Source organism: Euphorbia lathyris, chromosome 6 (genome assembly GCF_963576675.1).
Source record: "Euphorbia lathyris chromosome 6, ddEupLath1.1, whole genome shotgun sequence".
In the NCBI taxonomy this organism is placed as follows: domain Eukaryota; kingdom Viridiplantae; phylum Streptophyta; class Magnoliopsida; order Malpighiales; family Euphorbiaceae; genus Euphorbia; species Euphorbia lathyris.
The window spans coordinates 49,829,179-49,849,234 of NC_088915.1; the positions used below are offsets into that span (position 1 = coordinate 49,829,179).

General features: G+C 37.7%; 1 protein-coding gene across 1 annotated transcript; it reads left to right on the top strand.

Annotated features, from left to right (window-relative positions):
- The first annotated feature begins 8,640 nt into the window (after positions 1 to 8,640).
- On the top strand, positions 8,641 to 19,586 carry LOC136232464 (uridine/cytidine kinase UKL1, chloroplastic). The gene is made up of 14 exons (XM_066021644.1): positions 8,641 to 8,949; positions 9,254 to 9,345; positions 9,432 to 9,501; positions 9,629 to 9,747; positions 9,904 to 10,000; positions 12,582 to 12,661; positions 14,079 to 14,273; positions 14,689 to 14,772; positions 14,892 to 14,952; positions 15,213 to 15,273; positions 15,510 to 15,603; positions 15,726 to 15,798; positions 19,086 to 19,168; positions 19,255 to 19,586. The coding sequence occupies exons 1-14, from the start codon at positions 8,769 to 8,771 to the stop codon at positions 19,399 to 19,401; spliced, it is 1,437 nt and encodes a 478-aa protein (XP_065877716.1). The 5' UTR covers positions 8,641 to 8,768; the 3' UTR covers positions 19,402 to 19,586.
- Positions 19,587 to 20,056: the final 470 nt, after the last annotated feature.

Sequence of the window (20,056 nt, forward strand, 5' to 3'; positions counted from 1 at the left end):
AATGGTGAGAGAGTTCTACTCCAACCTGCATGTTGATGCAGATGACTCTGACTACCTAGAGACCACAGTGAAGGGTCAAAAGATAGTGATAACCCCTGAATATCTAGCCACATTGCTAGAGATACCAAATATAGGGATTCAGTTCAGGACAACAAAGGAGCCGATACCAAAAGCCATCGCAGAAAAGATGAAGGGGTTCTGTAAACCCAGAAACTACAAGGGAGAAGTACCCAGCACCTGCATGGGCAAAAATCAGAAGATGGCCCACTTCTTGCTGACCAACTTTATCTTCCCTAAACTCAGCTCTCCTTCATCTGCCTCTAACTTTGAACAGTGTTTCATCTGGCATATGCTGACCAGCACTCCATTCAATCTACCTGTATTTCTGGTAGGAGCCTTTCAACGAAGTGGAAGGAAGCTCCGTTTAGGTTCTCTCATCACCCGGATAATACAAGACCAGAACATAGAAACTGTTGATGAAATAAGTTCAACAGGAACTGCTATCACAGCATATCTGCTGAATGGACTATCACACAGCCAACCCCTGAAAGGGTATGATGAGAATGAAACCTCTGAGGAGGAGGATCCTATGGCTGAGGATGAGCAACCCATTAGAGAAATGGAAAATCTGACAAACCTGGATGCCATTATAGATGATGTTATGGCTGAAGCTGCACACACTGCTGAGGGTACAGAACCAACCAATGAACCTCAAACTGAGAATCCTTCTACTGTGCCATCTGAGATTGCTGAAGCTGAGAAGAAGAAGAAAAAGGGAGCCTGCTCGAAGGATATTCGTACTGTCCCGAGAAAGGTAAGGCTGATGGAAAGAAACAAGAGGAAAGCTGATCAGGACCCAGCTGAGTCAGCTGAGAAGAAACTGAGAACAGAAGCAGAATCTGTTCTTGAGCCCCACATTACCCAAGAGAGGTCTCCACAAAAACAAGCCTCTGTTCCTCCAAGTGAGAAACAAGCCAAAACCCCTGCGAGTCTAAAAGAAGCTCCACTCCCACCTCAAGCTCAAAGCAACTCAGCACCCGAGGTCAACATGCCTTGTAGTCCTGTCACTACACAAGGCACTCAGTGTGAGCCCTCTCCTGCCAAATATGCACATCTAGGTGCCACTGAGTCAGGACGGCGTGTCATCGCCTCAGCTAACACTCTGCTTCAAAAACAAGCCCATCCTCCACCAACTCATGCTCAGTCCTCTCATCCACCTGTCACTCACCATATTCTGCGTGAAATCCATGATTTGATCAATCACTTCTCCTCTGTCCAGCCGCAGCCACCACCACATGCTCAACTGACCAAAATGACCGAACTCATGCTGACTATGGTCAGTCATATGAATTCCTTGGAGGGTCAAATACGTGTGCTGCAGGATCAGGCCAATTCTCCTGCCCCTACCGTTGATTTGCCTACTGCTGATGCTGGCAAAACGGGGGAGAAAAGTGGCAACTAAGGAGAAGGAACTCTAAGTGAAAGAAACTAGAGACTCTAAGTGAAAGAAACTAGAGTGTTAGAAGTTAGGAAGAAGAAGTTTATTTTGTTATTTCGTTATCTTGTTTTGTAATGTTTTTCTTGTTTGTTGTTTTGTTTTAAACAATATGCCTAACTTCTGAAATACTTGCATTCGAATTTAAATTATTGATTATTCATCCATCAAATGCCAAGTATTATATAAATGCATGCTTCATATAAATGTTTTAACTTGTCAAATATAAACCATTGAACAAATGATTTACTCAGCGCTCCGTCACTATACATCACTTCCGCTGAATACCGAGTAAAATAGAATATGACCCATAAGCTGACCTATAACTGAAAACTGATCTTAGGCTTATTCAGCTAAACCTTAGAATGTTTAGAATAAAACTAAGTCAGTAGTTCTATCCTTACGGGGGAGTTCACTTAATTAAAAAGGTCAACTATCATGGGGGAGCTCATACTGAGTTCCTTGCTGATTAGTTTTGCCAACATCAAAATGGGGGAGTTTGTTGAAACACCTTTCCACAGGATTTTGATTTGACAAAATTAATTAAGTGAAAGTAAATATTCTATAACACACTAAGTTTAAATGCTTTGATTTAGTGTTACTAATGTGTTTGTTCAATGTTGAGTTTATAATTTATCATAAGACATAAAGATCATAAGGCTCAAGCCCTATATGGAAATCAAGGCCCAAGTCAAACCAACCAAAAATCACTCAGCCCGCGTATCTCCAAAACGTCGCCGTTAAAGTGATGAAACGCATGCTGAGTAAAGAAGGATCGAGAAGATCCACGTAGACAACTTCGGTATGAAGCTGCTGAGCTGTCTCGACAAAACGTGCAGGACAGCTACTGACCATAAGACAGCTTCCAGACAAAGTATTTCCTCATTAGGTAAAGGTCAGAAGACACAACAAGCTGTCTGGTTGACATTACCCAAAATGGTGGAACATACTGACTCACTGACCGAAGAACAGAAGACGCTGTAATCTGATTGGCTAACGAGAACTGCTGGCAGACTCAGTGAAAGCGACCTGTAGCCGTTTGTCTCCAACGGTTATTTCGAAATTCGAAATAACCAGAAGCTCTCACAGCTCTCTATAAATAGTCCATTCAGAATCCACATTCTGCAGAGAACTTTGAGCAAGAGCCGCTACGCTGACCAAACGTATACAAAAGTTCTCCATCAAAAGCAAAGCAAAGTTCTTTCACTACAAAGTCTATTCATTTGTGTAAAAGTCTAGAGTGATTGTTTTTCAATCATCTAAGGTGTTCTAGCAATTGTTGTTTAGGACAAAATCTTTATCATTTCTAGAAGTAGAAAGGAGAGGCTGGGTACTCGGTTTTAAGTACTCAGCGGAGAGATTAGGATTGAGTAGAAGTATAGAGGAAGGTACTCTTGTCATACTCAATTGCTGATATTGTAAAAGGTTTGAGGCTCTACCTTTAAAGAGCTCAGTAGAGGATTTGAAATCTCGGAGGTGTTCCGGGGACAGGACGTAGGCTTAGAAGAAGCCGAACCTGGATAAATCTGCTGAGTGAAGTATTTCTAAACCTTAACTCCTTATTCATATTGCTTGCTTAAAACAAACTAAAACTGACCAAGTAAAAGAGGTCAAGCTGAGTTGTGCGCTACAAACGAGCAGGTTCAGGAATAGACTCTAAGTGCTATTTCCTGACCTAAGCAACGAAGCTGTCCTAGTCACTAGTTGACTAAGCCAGTGTCTTGCTGAGTGTTAAGTGCCGCTGTTTTATAAACTTTTCTTAAAGAAAAGAAATCTGCCCAAATTATTTTAAAAAGGTAAAATAGTTCCTAACCCCCCCTTGGAACTATATTTGCAACCTTACAAGGGACCAACAGCTTTGTTATGTAGTAAGAGATTGATAGTACTCATGAAACAAGCCACATTGGGTCTTTGGTGCCCGAATAAAATGTGAGCCTGAGAGTTTTCCAGTCTATAAGGAAGCGAGTGTCGATGATCCGATGTACCAAAGGAGTTTTTTACAAGAAGTTATCTTTCCTCCCATTACTCCACCCAGGGCTTGCTTGTCGAGGAGCCTTTGGATCTTGGATTCTAACAGGTCATCAACCTCTTAGCGAGCCAAGGTTACTGTTGTGGGGCTAAAAGGTGCCGCCAAGGTCACCACGAGAGCCATAGATGCTGGTGAGGTTATAGTTAGGGTTGCGGCATGCGTTACGATAAGTGCGACTGATGCAGGGAGTGTAGAGGTTGAGGCTTGCCTATATTAAGCCATTGGGCCTTGAGGAACTCCCATATTTTGGCGTTTTCTTTATGTAGGGCCTATTACTGCCCAATGATTTTCATTTGTATTGCGGACTGCACTACTTAAGTTGTCCGAAAGCTTCGGATAATGCTGACCAGTTGCATGAAGGTGCCTGTTGATTTTTCACCGGTCTCAACCTCCATAAACAATGGGGTCAAGTTCAACGACATTCCGATGGGGCTCAATAGGGGCTCCTCGCGTCTAGAACTTGATGCCCCGGTGGCTGTGATGAGCATCTCCTTGATAGGAGTAGGGGTAGATTGATTTTTAGTCATTTTTGAATGGAAAGGATTTGAAGGTCACTTGTTATCCACGTTCACCGCACCAAATAATAGAGATGTAGGACCTTCAGTGTTGCCCTTCGCTTTCGGACGCCACCTGCGCTGAGATCGATCCTTGGGAACATTCCGATGCGCAAGTTAGATATATAAAGGATTAATTGGATAGAGACAGAGAGAGAGCGAGTAGACCTTATTAGTGGGACTTAACTACCTTTATATAGAGCTACTAGATGGACCGGGTCCGGGTGTGCCCATGGTTTGGTTTGAGTGCTTATTTATGTGGCTTTGTGGGCTTGGCCTATATGCCTTATCATTATTAATTATAAATGACTATTTCGAGTTAAAAAGAAAGCTAATGGGTTAGTTGAACGATATCATGCTCGATTACTTACTTGGTGATTCACACAACAATATGGTTTATACTACAAGGAAACTTTCAATTTAGTGGTAAAGACAACAATAGTCAAATTCTTTTCCTTAGCAGCCTCACACAATTAATACATCAACCAATTCGATGTCTCAAATGCATTTTGTGCATGGTAATATCATAAAAACCATATGCATAAAGCATCCATATCACTTTGTTGATCAGGAACATCCCAATCATGTCTACATATTACAAAAGTCTCTTTATAGTCTTAAACCAACCCAACAAGAGTGATTCACGAGATTAAATGGGTTTTGCGCCATATTAGATTCATTATGTCCCTAGTAAATCATTCATTGTTTAACAAACACACTAAAAAATATGAGATCTTTATTCTCTATTATGTGAATTATATTTTGATTATAAGTACAAACAAAGACCTAACTTAGCAAACAAGACAATAGATTGAGCATGAATTCCCCATTCAGAACCTACTTCCTTGATATGGAAATCCATTACACTTTGAAAGGTAAAATTCCATCAATGGTGTACAACCTTTACCTAATTTCACACTTTGGTGTACAACCTTCAATTTGTCTCACTAATATGTACGAACTTATAGGTGACCTCCCACTTTGGTGTATAGCAGGTAAAAATGACCGGTCAACACAAAGTCAACACGCCACATCAGCATTTTTACCGGTCAAAAAGTCAAAATTTGACCACCTAATATAAGATTACATCTATACCCTCTTCTTCCTCCTTTCCCTTTCTCTCTCTAACCCCTCTCTCTACCTTACTTTTCTCTCTATCAAAAACAAAAATAATATTTATCAACAAGTAGATGATGAATTTATTACTGTCCTCATACATTTACAAAATCCGTGTCATTGATTTATCCATACTTCCCGTATAGAGAGAATTCATCCAGTTGATAATATGCATCCATGTAAATAAGTTTCTCGTCAAAAAAAAAATTGAAAATAAGTTTACATAAATTAACATATACTGTAATATCCATTATCTCTATATATGAACAAATGAATTAATACAAAGAAAAAAAAAAGGTTTAATTATATACTGTAATATCCATTATATCTATATATGAACAAATGAATTAATTACATGTGCTAAGACATTAATTTATTTATTTTTAAATGAAGCAATCAACCATTACAGCTATCTTCTCAATCTTAAACAACTCCAAATCATTTTCAAACGGAGTTAAATTCAAATCCAAGCATAAAACTCTTCTGTTATTCCATTTCTTAACAATCAGAGTCGTCGGAGATGTCTTCATCACCATTTCTGAGTTTTTGATGATCATTAATCGCAGCTCTATGTCTTCTCACATCACCTCCTAATGCTTGTCGAATCGCAAACTCCAATCCACAAATCCAATTTGTATGTTTTAGGTTTCACAAGAGATGTCGACGAAGATGACTGAGTCTCTAATGACGAATTACTCCCGTCTACAGCCATTATCGCGGCTTCTTGTGACTTGCATAGTGGATGCCAAGTGCTTGAAAGGACAGAAACTACAGATTGCAGGTTTTGACGAGAAACTTAATTTCATATATTTATCTAGTCAAAATTGTTATTGTGCAATTTTCAATTTAATTATAATATGTTAATCATCGTTGGAGTTTCTTCTATGTATCTAATCCATCATTTTAGAAATACATGGATGAAGATTATCAACTAGATTCTCTCTATTATTTCTGTTTTTGGGAGAGAGAGGAGTGAGAGAGAGAAAAGAAAAAGAAAAGGGAAAGGGAAAGGGAAAGGAGGAAGAAAGGGGTATATAAGTAATTTTATATTAATTGGTCAAATTTTGACTTTTTGACCGGTCAAAATGTTGACGTGGCGAGTTGACTTCGCGTTGACCGGTCATTTTTACTTGCTATACACCAAAGTGGGAGGTCACCTATAAGTTCGTACATATTAGTGAGACAAATTGAAGGTTATACACCAAAGTGTGAAATGAGGTCAATGTTGTACACCATTAATGAAATTTACCCCACTTTGAAAGGTATACGTCAGTTTTAAGCTAAATATTTCACAAAGATATTGGAACATAATAATATGGCTACTTGCGAGCCACGCCTCGCACCAACGACCACAATTCCCAATCTATCCAAAGGCCTTGACACACCTCTAGCATATGGTGATGAATACAAATAGACTTTAGAAGCTTTATAATATCTCACCATTACTAGACCTAACTTGTCTTTTTCGATTAATAAGTCGTGCCATTTCTTGCACTGTCCAACTAATGAACTTCGGAAGAGTGTTAGACGGGTTCTACGCTACATTCAAAGGGCTCTAGATTATAGGATTCTATTCTCCAATAGTCTTATCACATCAATTCATTGCTATTATATATTACTGTGATTGGGGTGGATGTCATGATAATCATCGATCTATAAGTGATTTTTGTGTGTATCTTTATAAGAATTTTGTTTCTTGGTAAACAAAAAACAACCTACTATTGCTCGGTCATCATATAAAACGAGTACAAAATTGTTGGCAATACGTTTGTTGAGTTATTATAGTTTTTCTTATTACTTCGAGAGATTGATTATCTTATGCCTCCTCTAGTTTAACTTTGGTATGATAATGCCGATGTCATCTATCTGACTACCAATTTTGTCTTTCATACTCACCCAAATACATTGAATTGGACTATTATTTTGTTAAGGAGGAAGTTGCATGTTGCTTTTTTGTTTTATTTCCATTGGTGATTATGTGACAAATATTATCAAGCAGTTATCGCATATATATAGTTTTCTTTTCTTAATTTTCAGTTCAAACTATGTCCTCGACATCAACTTGTGAGGTTGTTAGAGTTTGTTGATATTTTTGCAGAATTCGTTCAATCTTATCCTTATCACTTTCACATTTTAATCCTACTAGGGTTTGTTCATATATACTCTTGTGTGTGTAAACATTATTTGCTCAATACAATTAATATACATTCAAACCTAATATCACTAATCTTATTTATCTTTGTAGATAATCAATAAGGTATACCCCATAAAATGGAATATTCTTTTTGCTCTCTTGCATAATCCAAAACCAAGTAAAATAAGGGTGTTGTTAAACCCAGCCCTAAATTCCCACCCCTAGCCCCGTGAAAGGACGAAAATACCCTTTTATGGGTTTTGGGGAGGAAAAAGCTATTTTTTTGCTCTCCCGACACGCGGGCGTGTGACTATCACGCCTCACCGTGTGGTCGGGCGTGATAGCCCCACGCCTCACCGTGTGGTCGGGCGTGATCGCTACACGCCCGACCACACGGTGAGACGTGGGGCTATCACGCCCGACCACACGGTGAGGCGTGATAGTCACACGCCCGCGTGTCGGGAGAGCAAAAAAAATAGCTAGTCCGCTATTGAATTAAATCCGTAAATACCTGTTACGTAAAAAAAATTAGTCCGTTGTTGAATTAAACCCGTAAAAAAATTAGTCCGCTAGTCCATATCTAGACGACGAGCAGGTGACAGGACGGATTTCCCCCCGATAGTAGGCCACTCCGTCTACAAAATTACACTAAATTAATCTAAAAATTTAACCTATAAATTATAATCGAATTAATATCAAAATTTCATATATAAATTAAACCCCAAATTAATGTAAACATTTAACAATTTAATTAAAACGTAAATATAATTTTTTTTTAAAAAAACATTTCAAAAACCCTTCGGGCGTATGAACATCACGCCCGAACCATAGGTCGGGCGTATGAACATCACGCCCGACCTATGGTGCGGGCGTATGAATATCACGCCCGACCTATGGTGCGGGCGTGATATTCATACGCCGGAACCGTAGGTCGGGCGCGATGTTCATACGCTCGACTGCGATTCCGGCGTTTTTAAAAAAATCACCCACAGATTCAATTTTTAACTTAAATCAAAAAAACAAAAACGGTAAATCTTATTATTTTCGCTTTCCCTTTACGGTTATTATTACACTCCATGTTTTGGTTCACAAATTAGTCCAGATTTGATCAAAGAGTGTGTAGGATATTTAAAAGGTTTTGTGTTTTTTCAAATTTTGGATAAAGGGTAGTTTGATCTTTTTACGGGGCTAGGGGTGGAAATTCATGGCTGGGTTTAGTAATCCACTCAAATAACTAACAATACCATAAATAAAAAAAATATAAATAAAAAAAATGAAAGCATTGTGTTTGAATAAAATAAAATAGGATGTACGGTACTATGGGCAGACATCTAGCGGAGGATGCGTAGTAGGAAACAGAGAAACAAGCTCCTGCTCCGTCTCTGACTTCCCCTTTTCTTTCTAATTTCCAAGTCTGCAACCACTATTTAAGAGGAAGCCATGCCGGAGGAAACCAATTCAATAGACTATGTCATGGAGAAGGCTTCCGGTCCTCACTTCTCCGGCCTTCGCCTCGACGGTCTTCTCTCTTCTCCGCCTTCCTCCTCCACTTCATCACCTGCTCACCGCAACTCTTCTCCCTCTTCTTCTCCTTTATCTCCAAAACAACCCTTTGTCATTGGTGATTTTCCCCTCACTCCTTTCTTTTCTCCGCTTTTCATTTTCTTTTCATATTTTATGTTATGGAAAATGTGGCAATTATGTGCTGTACGCTTTCTACTTGCTTATCGAACACTTCCCTTTTCCTCTTTGCATAAGGGGTTTTACGATTCCCCTAATTGTAATACTATTTCTTGTTATTATGATTTTATTCCGTTTTGCTAAACCCTTTTCCTTCATTATATTGCCTGTTTTTTTTTCCGTGATTGGGGTTTTGCTTATACTTCCAGTTCTGTTTTTTGATGGGTTTTTATGTTATTAAACAGGAGTATCTGGGGGTACAGCTTCCGGGAAAACCACTGTATGTGACATGATCATTCAACAACTTCATGATCATCGGGTTGTGCTTGTCAATCAGGTTTTCTGATATGGGTTAATATTTTGCCGTTTCCTTTTTTCTTTCCCCTTCTATTAAATGCCTTATCAAATGCTGCGGTCATGCAGGATTCGTTTTATCGTGGTTTGACACTTGAAGAACAAGAACGAGTTCATGAGTATAATTTTGACCATCCTGGTACATAAACACTTGACTGGACTCGAAAATTAATTAATTAATTATTCCTGAAGTTTGGTTCATGAAAATATTTTTTCTTAACTTTTTAGTGCAAGCTCTGCAAATGTGCTATTGGTCTTTCTTGCAGATGCTTTTGACACTGAACAGCTTCTAGACTGCGTTAAAAAGCTCAGAAAAGGGCTACCTTATCAAGTTCCAATTTATGATTTTAAAAGTCATCGCCGCTCTTCGGACAGCTTTAGGCAGGTAATAACTTCAAAACTAATCTCATTCTTTTATGTGTTTGTTTTGCTATATTTGATAGGATCTAATAGCCTTAGATAGAATTGCAACAATATTTCTTGCTTCGTTCATATTTTTGGGTTCACTAGCAAAATCTAAGTTATACTGAATTTTCATTAGGTAAATGCTTCTGATGTGATTATCTTGGAGGGAATTCTGGTTTTCCACGATCAACGTGTCCGCAATCTGATGAATATGAAAATTTTCGTTGACACAGGTTTGAACTATTTTCCCCCCTGGTTTTCATCAGCTTGTGGCAACATCGAATGTAATGATGTAAGCTAATTGTTTAGTACACAGATGAATTTCAATCAACTTAAAAACCTGATTGCAGAGTATGGAGTTCCTTGTTGGACCTACTTGTAGACGTGCGCCTTGGTTAAGTTATGGTTTCAGGCTATTAGGAGTTTTTCCCTGTTAATTCTTCTTGATTTATTTCATCCTCTAAATCTGTTTTGACAGACAGTACTTGAAATCCTTAAGTTGCACTACGTCAAATTTTGCTGCATTAGATGTGTATTTGAAGATGCTTTTTCAATTGTGCTCTTTAGCGAACTATAAAATGACAATTGCTGTTTTGGTTGACAAAGGCATATTCTTAATCCACTAATCTCCTTTTATTTAGTAAGCATTTTTGTAAAAATATTGTCTTGCGGTTAGAGGCTTTAAGTTGAGCCGAAGTAAGATGGAATATTTGGAATGTAAGTTTAGCGGCGATAGAAGTAGGGAGGCAGGGACAATCACTCTGGATGGGAGGGTTGTCCAGGGCTTTGGATTGCTTTCGTTATTTAGGGCCTATTATTCAAACGGATGAAGAAGTGGATGAAGATGTTGCTCATAGGATTAACTCTGGTTGGTCGAAGTGGAAGAGTGCTAGGGGTTTCCTTTGCAACCCCGACCTGCCTAATAGATTGAAGGGAAAATTCTACCGCACTACAATTAGACCTGCATTGTTATATGGTACGGAGTGATGGGCAATGAAATACTGTCACATTCATAAGATGTCGGTGGCGGAGATGCGTATCTTGCGATGGATGTGTGGTCATACGAGAAAGGATCGAGTGAGTAATGAGATAATTAGGACAAAAGTAGGGGTTACATCTATTGAGAATAAAATAAGGGAAAACCGACTAAGGTGGTTTGGCCATGTAAGACGAAGAGCGTTTGATGCACCGGTTAGAAGGATTGAAGAGTGGCAAAGGGATGCAATGGTGAGGCGTAGGGGATGGCCTAAGGAAACTTGGAAGAGGTGATTGAATAGTTGTGAAAGGCGAAAGGCGAGTCGAGGCGATAAGGGGCAAAATATCGTCTCGAGGCGAGGCGACCGTCTCTCGCACTTGAGGCGACAAACAAATTAGAAAAAAACAAAAAATAAAACCATAACTCAAATTGACTAGTTTAACTTCTAAAGTTGTAAAACAAAATAAAACTTTTAGTCTAACACTAAGATCCTAATTCCTAATAACATATCAAACATCATCATCAAGCTCAATGTCATCATACTTCCCTGCCTTGAACTCTTGCACATACTTCCAAAAAGGATTCGTTCTTGTTGTCGCTTTCGATGTATTAGAATTACTAATACTCATGTCCAAAAGCCTGCAAATATGGAAAATTACACTTGTAAGCTACTATTCATACACTTTCATACGTTTTCACAAACTTTCATAGAGTTGCAAACACTTTCACACATTTTCAGTTCACACAATTTCATAAACTTGCATAACAGTAGCATAAACTTTCCTAACAGTAGCATTAGCATAAACTTTCACACACTTCCATTTCACACACTTTCATAAACTTCACCTAAACTTTCATAACTTAGTAATAATAACACAAATCACAAAATTTGGGCAGCATAACACTTGCATAAGTCATGAATCATAAATAAAGAGTAGAAATTTGGGCAGCATAACAGTAGGATGAAGATGAAAAAAAGAAAAATAGAAGAAAGGAGAAGATTATAGAAAGAAAAATAAAAGAAATGAGAACAGAGAAGAGTATTAGAAACAAAAACAAAAGAAAGGAGAACAGAGACAGTACCTGTTTATGTCGATCGGTGCCGTTGGTTGGTGGAGAGGAAGTTTCTGTGTGGATCGATCAGTGCTATTGTGGCTATTTTGCTTTTTTTTCTTCCATCCTTCCAAAGATTCCAATGTCTTTAACCTAAAATCCCTTTTATATTTCTTTCTTTCTGGTTTTTTTTTTAGAAACCATAAGTAACCGCCTAAGTTCAGAAGGCGACCGCCTCTCGCCTCTGACCGCCTCTCGCCTGCGGCGGCCAGGCGGTCGCCTTCTGAATAACGCCCGCCTTCCAGTGAAGAAGTCGGGGAAGGAACGCCAGGGTCGCCTCTCGCCTCAGACGACCTAGGCGATCACCTTTCACAACTATGGATATGAGTTTATTGGGGATTGAGGAAAATATGGTAGTGGATAGGATGGAGTGGAGGGAGAGAATTTATGTCGCTGACACGACTTGATTTCATGGTTTCATATGAGGGTTCATGTTAGCCGACTCCGAATCATTTTGGGACTAAGGCTTTGTTGTTGTTGTTGTTGTATTGTCTTTCGGTTAGATAAAGTGAAAGAGAGTCCAGTCTAAAGTTTCCTAGTTATCAGCTTTGAGCTGGGTTGTTCTTTTGTACTGACATGTTTATCAATGAGAAAACCTATAGGGTTGGTTGTTTTCTTTTTGTCTGTTAGACATAAACATCTGTGCAACTGATGTATAATTTTAACTTCTTCATTCTGGCCCATTACTTTTCTACTAGCCCTAATTTTTTTTGTTTGTTTATTAGATGCGGATGTGAGACTTGCTCGGAGAATAAGGCGTGACACCGTTGAAAGGGGTAGGGACATCAACTCTGTTCTTGAGCAGGTAAGTTGCTTTTTAATTAACATTTTGTGTATGCCTATAAATCACGACGATGATCATAAAAAAGATTTTCATGATGCATTTCAAAAAAGCTTTTACATTAAAGCTTGAGCTTCTTTTAAAAAATGGTGGCCTGATAGAGATTGGATATAAGAAACTTGCCAAACAGGTTAGTACCAACACACAAAACACAGTGAACACACACAGAAGAAATAGAGATTTCTGATTAATGTAATACTGGAACAGAGAATAATGAACAATAACAGAGATGAAAAGATAAATGAACTGAGCCCAGGCTCAATCCCCTTCTCTACCACAATGGCAGAGCCTTTGCTAAAAGCAGCCTAACAGAAAAGATACCCAAAATTCTCAATGCCAACTCCTCCCCAAAAACATACCCTAAATACCCTCTTTTCCCTTTTACTTCCCAGCTCACCAATCCCCAAAAGGTACTAACAGAATTCCCTAACTAATTAGACTTTTGTTCTCTTGTGCCTTTGCCTCTCCTAGTGTACACGTGCCATACTTTGGGCCTGCCATCACCCCCATTCCCATCTAAAACATTAGCAGCCCTCTCTCTATCACGGCCTGTGTACAGGGACATTCTGTTTAATACATCTGTCTTCTTTAATTCAATATCTTATTCTTTCTAATAGTCTTGGATGTGTAGAACTTAAAATATGAATATCATTTTATACATTGTGATGTAGAAACAGGAAAAATGAAACAAAACCTAATAGCAGCTAAAAATTTTAAGACTTTGAATAGAAATTAGAACTGTAACACATACAAATATCAACCTTTAAAAGGACCAAGTTGTGGAGATATTTATGGACCAATCAATCAATCCCAAATTAGGAAATTGTAAATCAAAATTGCATTAGAATAGGAAGTTCTCGAAAAATTTCTAAATGGTAATAAAGCTGAATAGCTAAACTTCCTAATGGATATTTTACAAGAAAAAAATTAGAATACAATAATTTTTTCCCCTAATCTTGTTTTCTTTGACTGCATCTTTGTTCCCTGGTTGAAGACAGCTCTACCTCAAGTCTTATAGTGCTGAAGAATCAACAGTTTGAGTTGGTTTATAGCTCTATCTTCTTTACATTACCAATTGGGTAGTAGGAGCAATTATCAATCATATAAGTGGATTTCTAAGCTTGTATTTTAACTTAAAACATGTCTCTGTAAAATTGGAAGTAAAAAATAAAATAAAATGCATTCTGATCTCTCAACAACAACAACAACAACAACAACAACAAAGCCTTAGTCTGTTCATATGGGTGAGATTAAAGTCTTATTCTGCTGTGGTTATGGTATCTGTTGATTCTTATGTTGTGAACTTGGAGCACATATGAGTGGAATTCTGGAGCTCCATTTCTTTTTCTGTGATCTGATTACGGTTCATGTTGTGCCGCAGTATGCTAAATTTGTGAAACCTGCTTTTGATGATTTTGTGCTGCCATCAAAAAAGTATGCCGATGTTATCATTCCCAGGGGAGGTGATAATCACGTCGCCGTTGATTTGATAGTGCAGCACATCCATACAAAACTTGGTCAACATGACCTTTGCAAAATATTTCCTAATGTTTACGTTATTCAGTCAACATTTCAGGTATTTCTTTGGCCTGTTGGCTGCTCTTTGATATATTGTTACATTTAGTCTTGTGAAGGTATTTATTTTGGCAACAGTTTTCGTGTTTTCTAGAGTGAGCAACTGTTTGTTCGGTGCTCTATTACTGCACAATGCCCATATCTTCTTGCTTCCTAGTGCAAACCACTAAACTAGTCAAACAAAAAAAATCTGATAGAACGCTAATAACTGTATGATTTGTCAATATTTGACCGAATAGGAAGGAAAGAGAAAATGATAATAACATTGTTGCTAGCTGTCCAAGTCCACTGATAAGTGTATATCAGTAGACAGAGCTTGTGCTGCTCAAAGTTCTTCCTTCTCCTTAGCTGCTTGATATGTTCTATATCTGAATCATCCTTTGTTTGGATTGCTTATGTGCATAACCTTGTTGCAGATAAGAGGTATGCATACATTGATTCGAGACAAGGAAATAACAAAGCATGATTTTGTATTTTATTCTGATCGTCTTATTCGTCTGGTACTCTCTCTCTCTCTCTCTCTATACAGTTCAGTAGAAATTCATTTTTGAGCCAGTATAGAGTGCATTTTATGTTATGAAAACATCAAAGAACTGTTTTCAAAATGTTTCAATTTCAGGTTGTGGAGCATGGTCTTGGCCATTTGCCATTCACAGAGAAGCAAGTAATTACACCAACAGGTGTGTGATAGATAGGAGCCTTGGGTTGCATCTGCTGTTTCTTTTTGCTCTTTTCTTTCTCTCCATCTATCCATTTAAGGTGGTAGGAATGTGTAATTTTTTTAACCATATGTCATATGATTTAAGTGAACATTTGCTTCTTGAAATGACAATAATAGGCTAGAAGACTAGACCCATATTTGTAGTTTAAGCATGATTTTGTATTATTCAATGGTTGGCATGTCACATCTCAGTGGGAGTTTTCTTTACTTGTGGTCCAGGATCTGTATACACTGGGGTAGATTTTTGCAAGAAACTATGTGGGGTTTCCATTGTTCGAAGGTGAGATTTATATCAGGTATTTACTTCTGCAGTCCTTGTCATGTCGCTATGCCGTCATCCTCGTATTGAATGCAATTTATAGTCAATGTCCATCTTACACAATGAAGCTACAATAAGTTCCTGATCTAGTTCTCCATCTTGCTATTCTGTTTGCAACAGTGGGTCATCTTTTGTCTTGATGTTGAATATCTTTGTGCTACTAAGTTTTTTTCTTTTGCATTTCTGACTTTCTGTAGTGGAGAAAGCATGGAAAATGCATTACGTGCATGTTGCAAGGGAATAAAAATTGGAAAAATTCTCATCCATCGTGATGGGGACAATGGGAAACAGGTAAAATGATTTGATCCATTTTTGTTCAAGAAAATATTCTACTAGCTTTAAAGTTCATGCATGCTTAATGATGAAGATTTTTCTTTATTTTTTTTTTGAGAAAATCTTTATTTTTAATGTAGCTTATATATGAGAAGCTCCCCAAGGATATTTCAGAAAGGCATGTGTTACTTCTTGATCCTGTTCTAGCTACAGGTAATCAATCACCTTATATTTATCTGAGTAGGTTTTATGATATACCTATCTCTTATATGTGTCAATTTCAACATGCACGATTAGTTTTGTGATGTTAGTTGGTCTTTGTGTAGAAAGATTGAACTAGTTGTAGATATATAATACCCAAGATAAAATGTCATGACTTGAGATTGCTTTGTACTTTGTCACAAATACTGTAGGTTCACAGGTGAGGGGCTTTTCTCTTGTTCCAATGTGCCAGGAATTAGTCATTCTAGGATATAAATCATTGAAAGTTCTGTATTACTTCCTTGAACTTGATAGAAACCAAAACAAATAGAAAAAAAATACTATGTGACTTTCTCAATTAAAGAGAAAGATAAGGAAACAGGAAACAATTACAGACAAGATGAAAGAACAAAATAAGAACATAAACTCATCCCCCCATAAGAAGATTAACTTCCCTCTCCACTCACTAAGCTGAGCCTAACTTAAGAGCGCCAAACAATATAATTCTCAATACCCTCTCCCCTCCCTATATATATGTGTATCATTAGTAGCGTTCAAATGGACCTTAATGACCAAATGAATTTGGTCATTCACCGTTAGATCTAAGCTTATTAAATGTAAGCCTTAGGATGCTTTGAATCGACACCCTAGGATCCATTTGGTCATTCAGGATCCATGTGAACACTACTATATATATATATATATTGCCAACTACAGCCCTCTCTAGTAACTATCCTAAAAACCCAACCATGTGTCCCCTAATTCCCAAATTATTCTCTTCATTCCCATTAGCATGTTCTCTATCATTACCCACCACTTGAAAACAGTATTGTCCTCAAGAGTGAATCAGGAATGATTCAGCAATGCAATCTGTCCTCCATAAGAGAAAAATTCCCTTGATGTGGCTCAATTACAAGAGATTGAACTTAGACAATTGCATCCCATATGAAATTAGAGCCAGGGGCTGCATCACGTCAATTCTTTTCAAGGATTTGAAGTCCTTGGCATTATCAAACTAAACAGGGAAAATCCATTTCCTGCTTCTCGCTTCATACTATGGAGTAAATGATCCTTGTAAGCACAAACATTATTGATGCAAACATAAGGGCAGTCATCCGCAATTTACCGAAGTAATCTATCAACATCCACAACTGTTGATACTTTCCTTATTCCCGAAACCGAGCCAGGCTTACAAATCCAAATTTGGTGGCTATTCTTCATTTTAATACCCAGTTTCATTATACTTCCTATTTTAATACCCAAGAGATCTACTACTTCAAAATTAAATTCCGATCAGCGTTGGGCTTACCTTGCAATTCACCATTGAACTGGGGTGGCTTTAGCTTCATCTCTTTTCCTTCTGTCAGTCCACTCATCGCCCTCGCACTGCACTCTCTATGTCGAGCAGTTCCCTGTTTTGCCCCTCATCCAGAAAATTAAGTCTCAAACTCAATCTCAACCATAACGAGCCTGTTGAAGCTGACATCCATTGTTAATAGCCTCAAAGTTTCTTCAGTTTTTTTGATGGAGTGTAGATGTCGCTGCCCTATTCTGAAACTATACCTCTTAATAGTGCCATCTAGCCCATTATTCTGATGAAGATGGCGAATTATCTCAAACTCAACATGCAGAGCAGCAAACAAAGGTGGGGACTTTTGTATCGTTGGCGATTATGATGAAAGTAGTGGGTTTAGATCGTAAAGTTTCCATTCTCTTAGTAGGTCTAATTTCTTGACCCGTATCAACATCAGGTGACCTTATAAGATGAAGGCAGGATATTACTGGTCCCTCACTCATGCATAGTATTGTCTCTTAATTTATGAGAATGACAAGCACCCTGTCCCGCTTACAACCATCTTTGGTGAGCTCTGATCCTTCAAACATAAATCAATCACGCTAATACCGGTTTTAGGCCGATCGAGCCCATCCTGTGAATCTTTAGCTGAAATTTCGGTTTTGATTCTACCCATTGAGGTTCCTGAAGTCCACAGACTTGGATATGTTTGAGTCTAGGATTGAGCTGAAGATGATGAGTCCGAAAGACATTGGGATGATTTTGTTAGATTCTGCCTATATTTAATTACCCCTCCCGAAAGTAACCGAAGCCTCTCCCTCTCTGCTAGTAAGAAGACCAATCTTCCTCCGAAAAACGTTTCCAATCTCTTCTCCTTGCTGTATTGATGGCTCTATCTCATGCTTTATGGAGTCCTTCTTAACCTCCTCCATGTGAGTAACTACTGGGACAGAAGATTCAACTGTAACCAATGGTTGTTTCTCCCTGTTTTCCAGAACATCTACCGCCTCATGTTTGTTAATCCAACTCAAAAGCTTCCTGTCATCTCCCTCAGCCATCTCCTAAATTCTTCCTTCTCTTAAAATATACATGCTTCTGCATAGTTTCTTCCATTGTCTAGCTGGTTCCAATTTTCCACAGACAACGCCAATGGATAGAAACCAAAACAGAACTCAAAACAAATAGAAGAAATACTATATGACTTTCTCAATTAAAGAGAATTTATGAAACAAGAAACAAATTACAAACAAGATGAAAGAACAAAATAAGAATGAATTGAACATAAATTCAACTTCCACAGGAAGATGGATTTCTCTCTTTACTCACCAAGAGGAGCCTAACTCAAAAGAGAGCCAAACAACATAATTCTCAATACCCTCTCCTTCTTTCCCTACACCTATATATATTACCAACTAAAGCCTCTCACTCCAGTAACTAACTTTCATAAGAACCCAAACCACATGTCCCCTAATTCCCAAATTAACCATTACTCCTATTTGCATATTATCTATCAGAAACCCAAATAAAGTTCTACTTGTCAATGCTGACCTGTGGGCTGGCTAGTTTATTTTATTTATTTCATTCGCACCTGGGGGTTCCTTTTCTAACTTAAATTAGTTTACAATCTTTTGGCTAGTACGTTTTGTATTGAATTGCTTGACTTCTTGTTTATTTTGTCATTTTATTAGTTGTGGACACTTCATAGTTTTTGTTGCCACCATGTGGTATTTTTTGCCTCTGGAAGATTTATAAGCACTCAGTTTGGTTATTATTGATCGCTTCTATTGTACTTTGTGCACATATAATAGTTCTATTACGAGCCTGTAAGCCGATAGATGATTTTCCATCCATGTCTAAACAAATACTTAATGTATACATCACTAGAATTATTCAGTTGGAGGGTTCCTGCAATTTAATGCTTCTATTTCTGCCTACTAATAGTCCCTAGTCATTAATGCTTATACATGTTTTACTGGAGTTGATACTGTGATTGGTGTATTTGTAGGCAATTCTGCCAATCAGGCAATAGAACTGCTTATACAGAAAGGAGTTCCTGAATCTCACATCATTTTCTTAAACCTGATTTCTGTAAGTTACATCCTTGATGCTTAATGTGTTTTTGTTGTATTGTTTTCTTTTTGGTTGCTTGACTGATGCATTTACTGGATCTGTAGGCTCCTGAAGGTATCCATTGCGTTTGCAAAAGGTTTCCAGCCTTGAAAATTGTTACCTCAGAGATCGACACTGCATTAAACGAAGAATACCGCGTAATACCCGGTCTGGGTGAGTTTGGAGATCGATACTTTGGCACTGATGATTAATCAGCAGGGGCAAGAGAGGAGATTATGACCAGTAAATATGGCTGGAAGATTGCACTAGGCATAGGCCTAAAAGAACAGATAGGAGATCAGCTATTCTCCAGTTACTCTGATGTGTGAATGAATTTATTTTTCTGGTTCATGATGAAATTACGAGTATAATGAGATTATTTCAATTTTCTTTTTCATTTTTCTTTGCTGCTGCTCGAGTTTATCTGTTTTCAAGTGACATGCTTGAAAAAATAAAATCTTCACCGCCGCCAGAAAAGCTGAATGGTAAATGCTTCCCTTTACTATTGGATATGCTATTAGTATATACTAAATAAATATGGTATGCACAATTTAACTTTGATATTTGATCTACTTAATATTCAAGTATATATTACGTGCTGTTAAAGGTTCACTATTACATGACATCACATATCAAAAGTTAACTATTAAAATACACGGCATAATTTGATTAAAATATTTGATTGTTTGAGTATTAATATTGAAAATACTCTTATGGGTATTAAATTTTTTTTTTTTTTTAATTTCTCTCTTCTTTTTCTCCCTTTTCAATATCTATTATCTCTAAATCCAATAAAAATATAATTTTAATATTTTATATATATTTAAAACATTTTTTTGATAGAAAATATAGTTGTTTTAAAATATT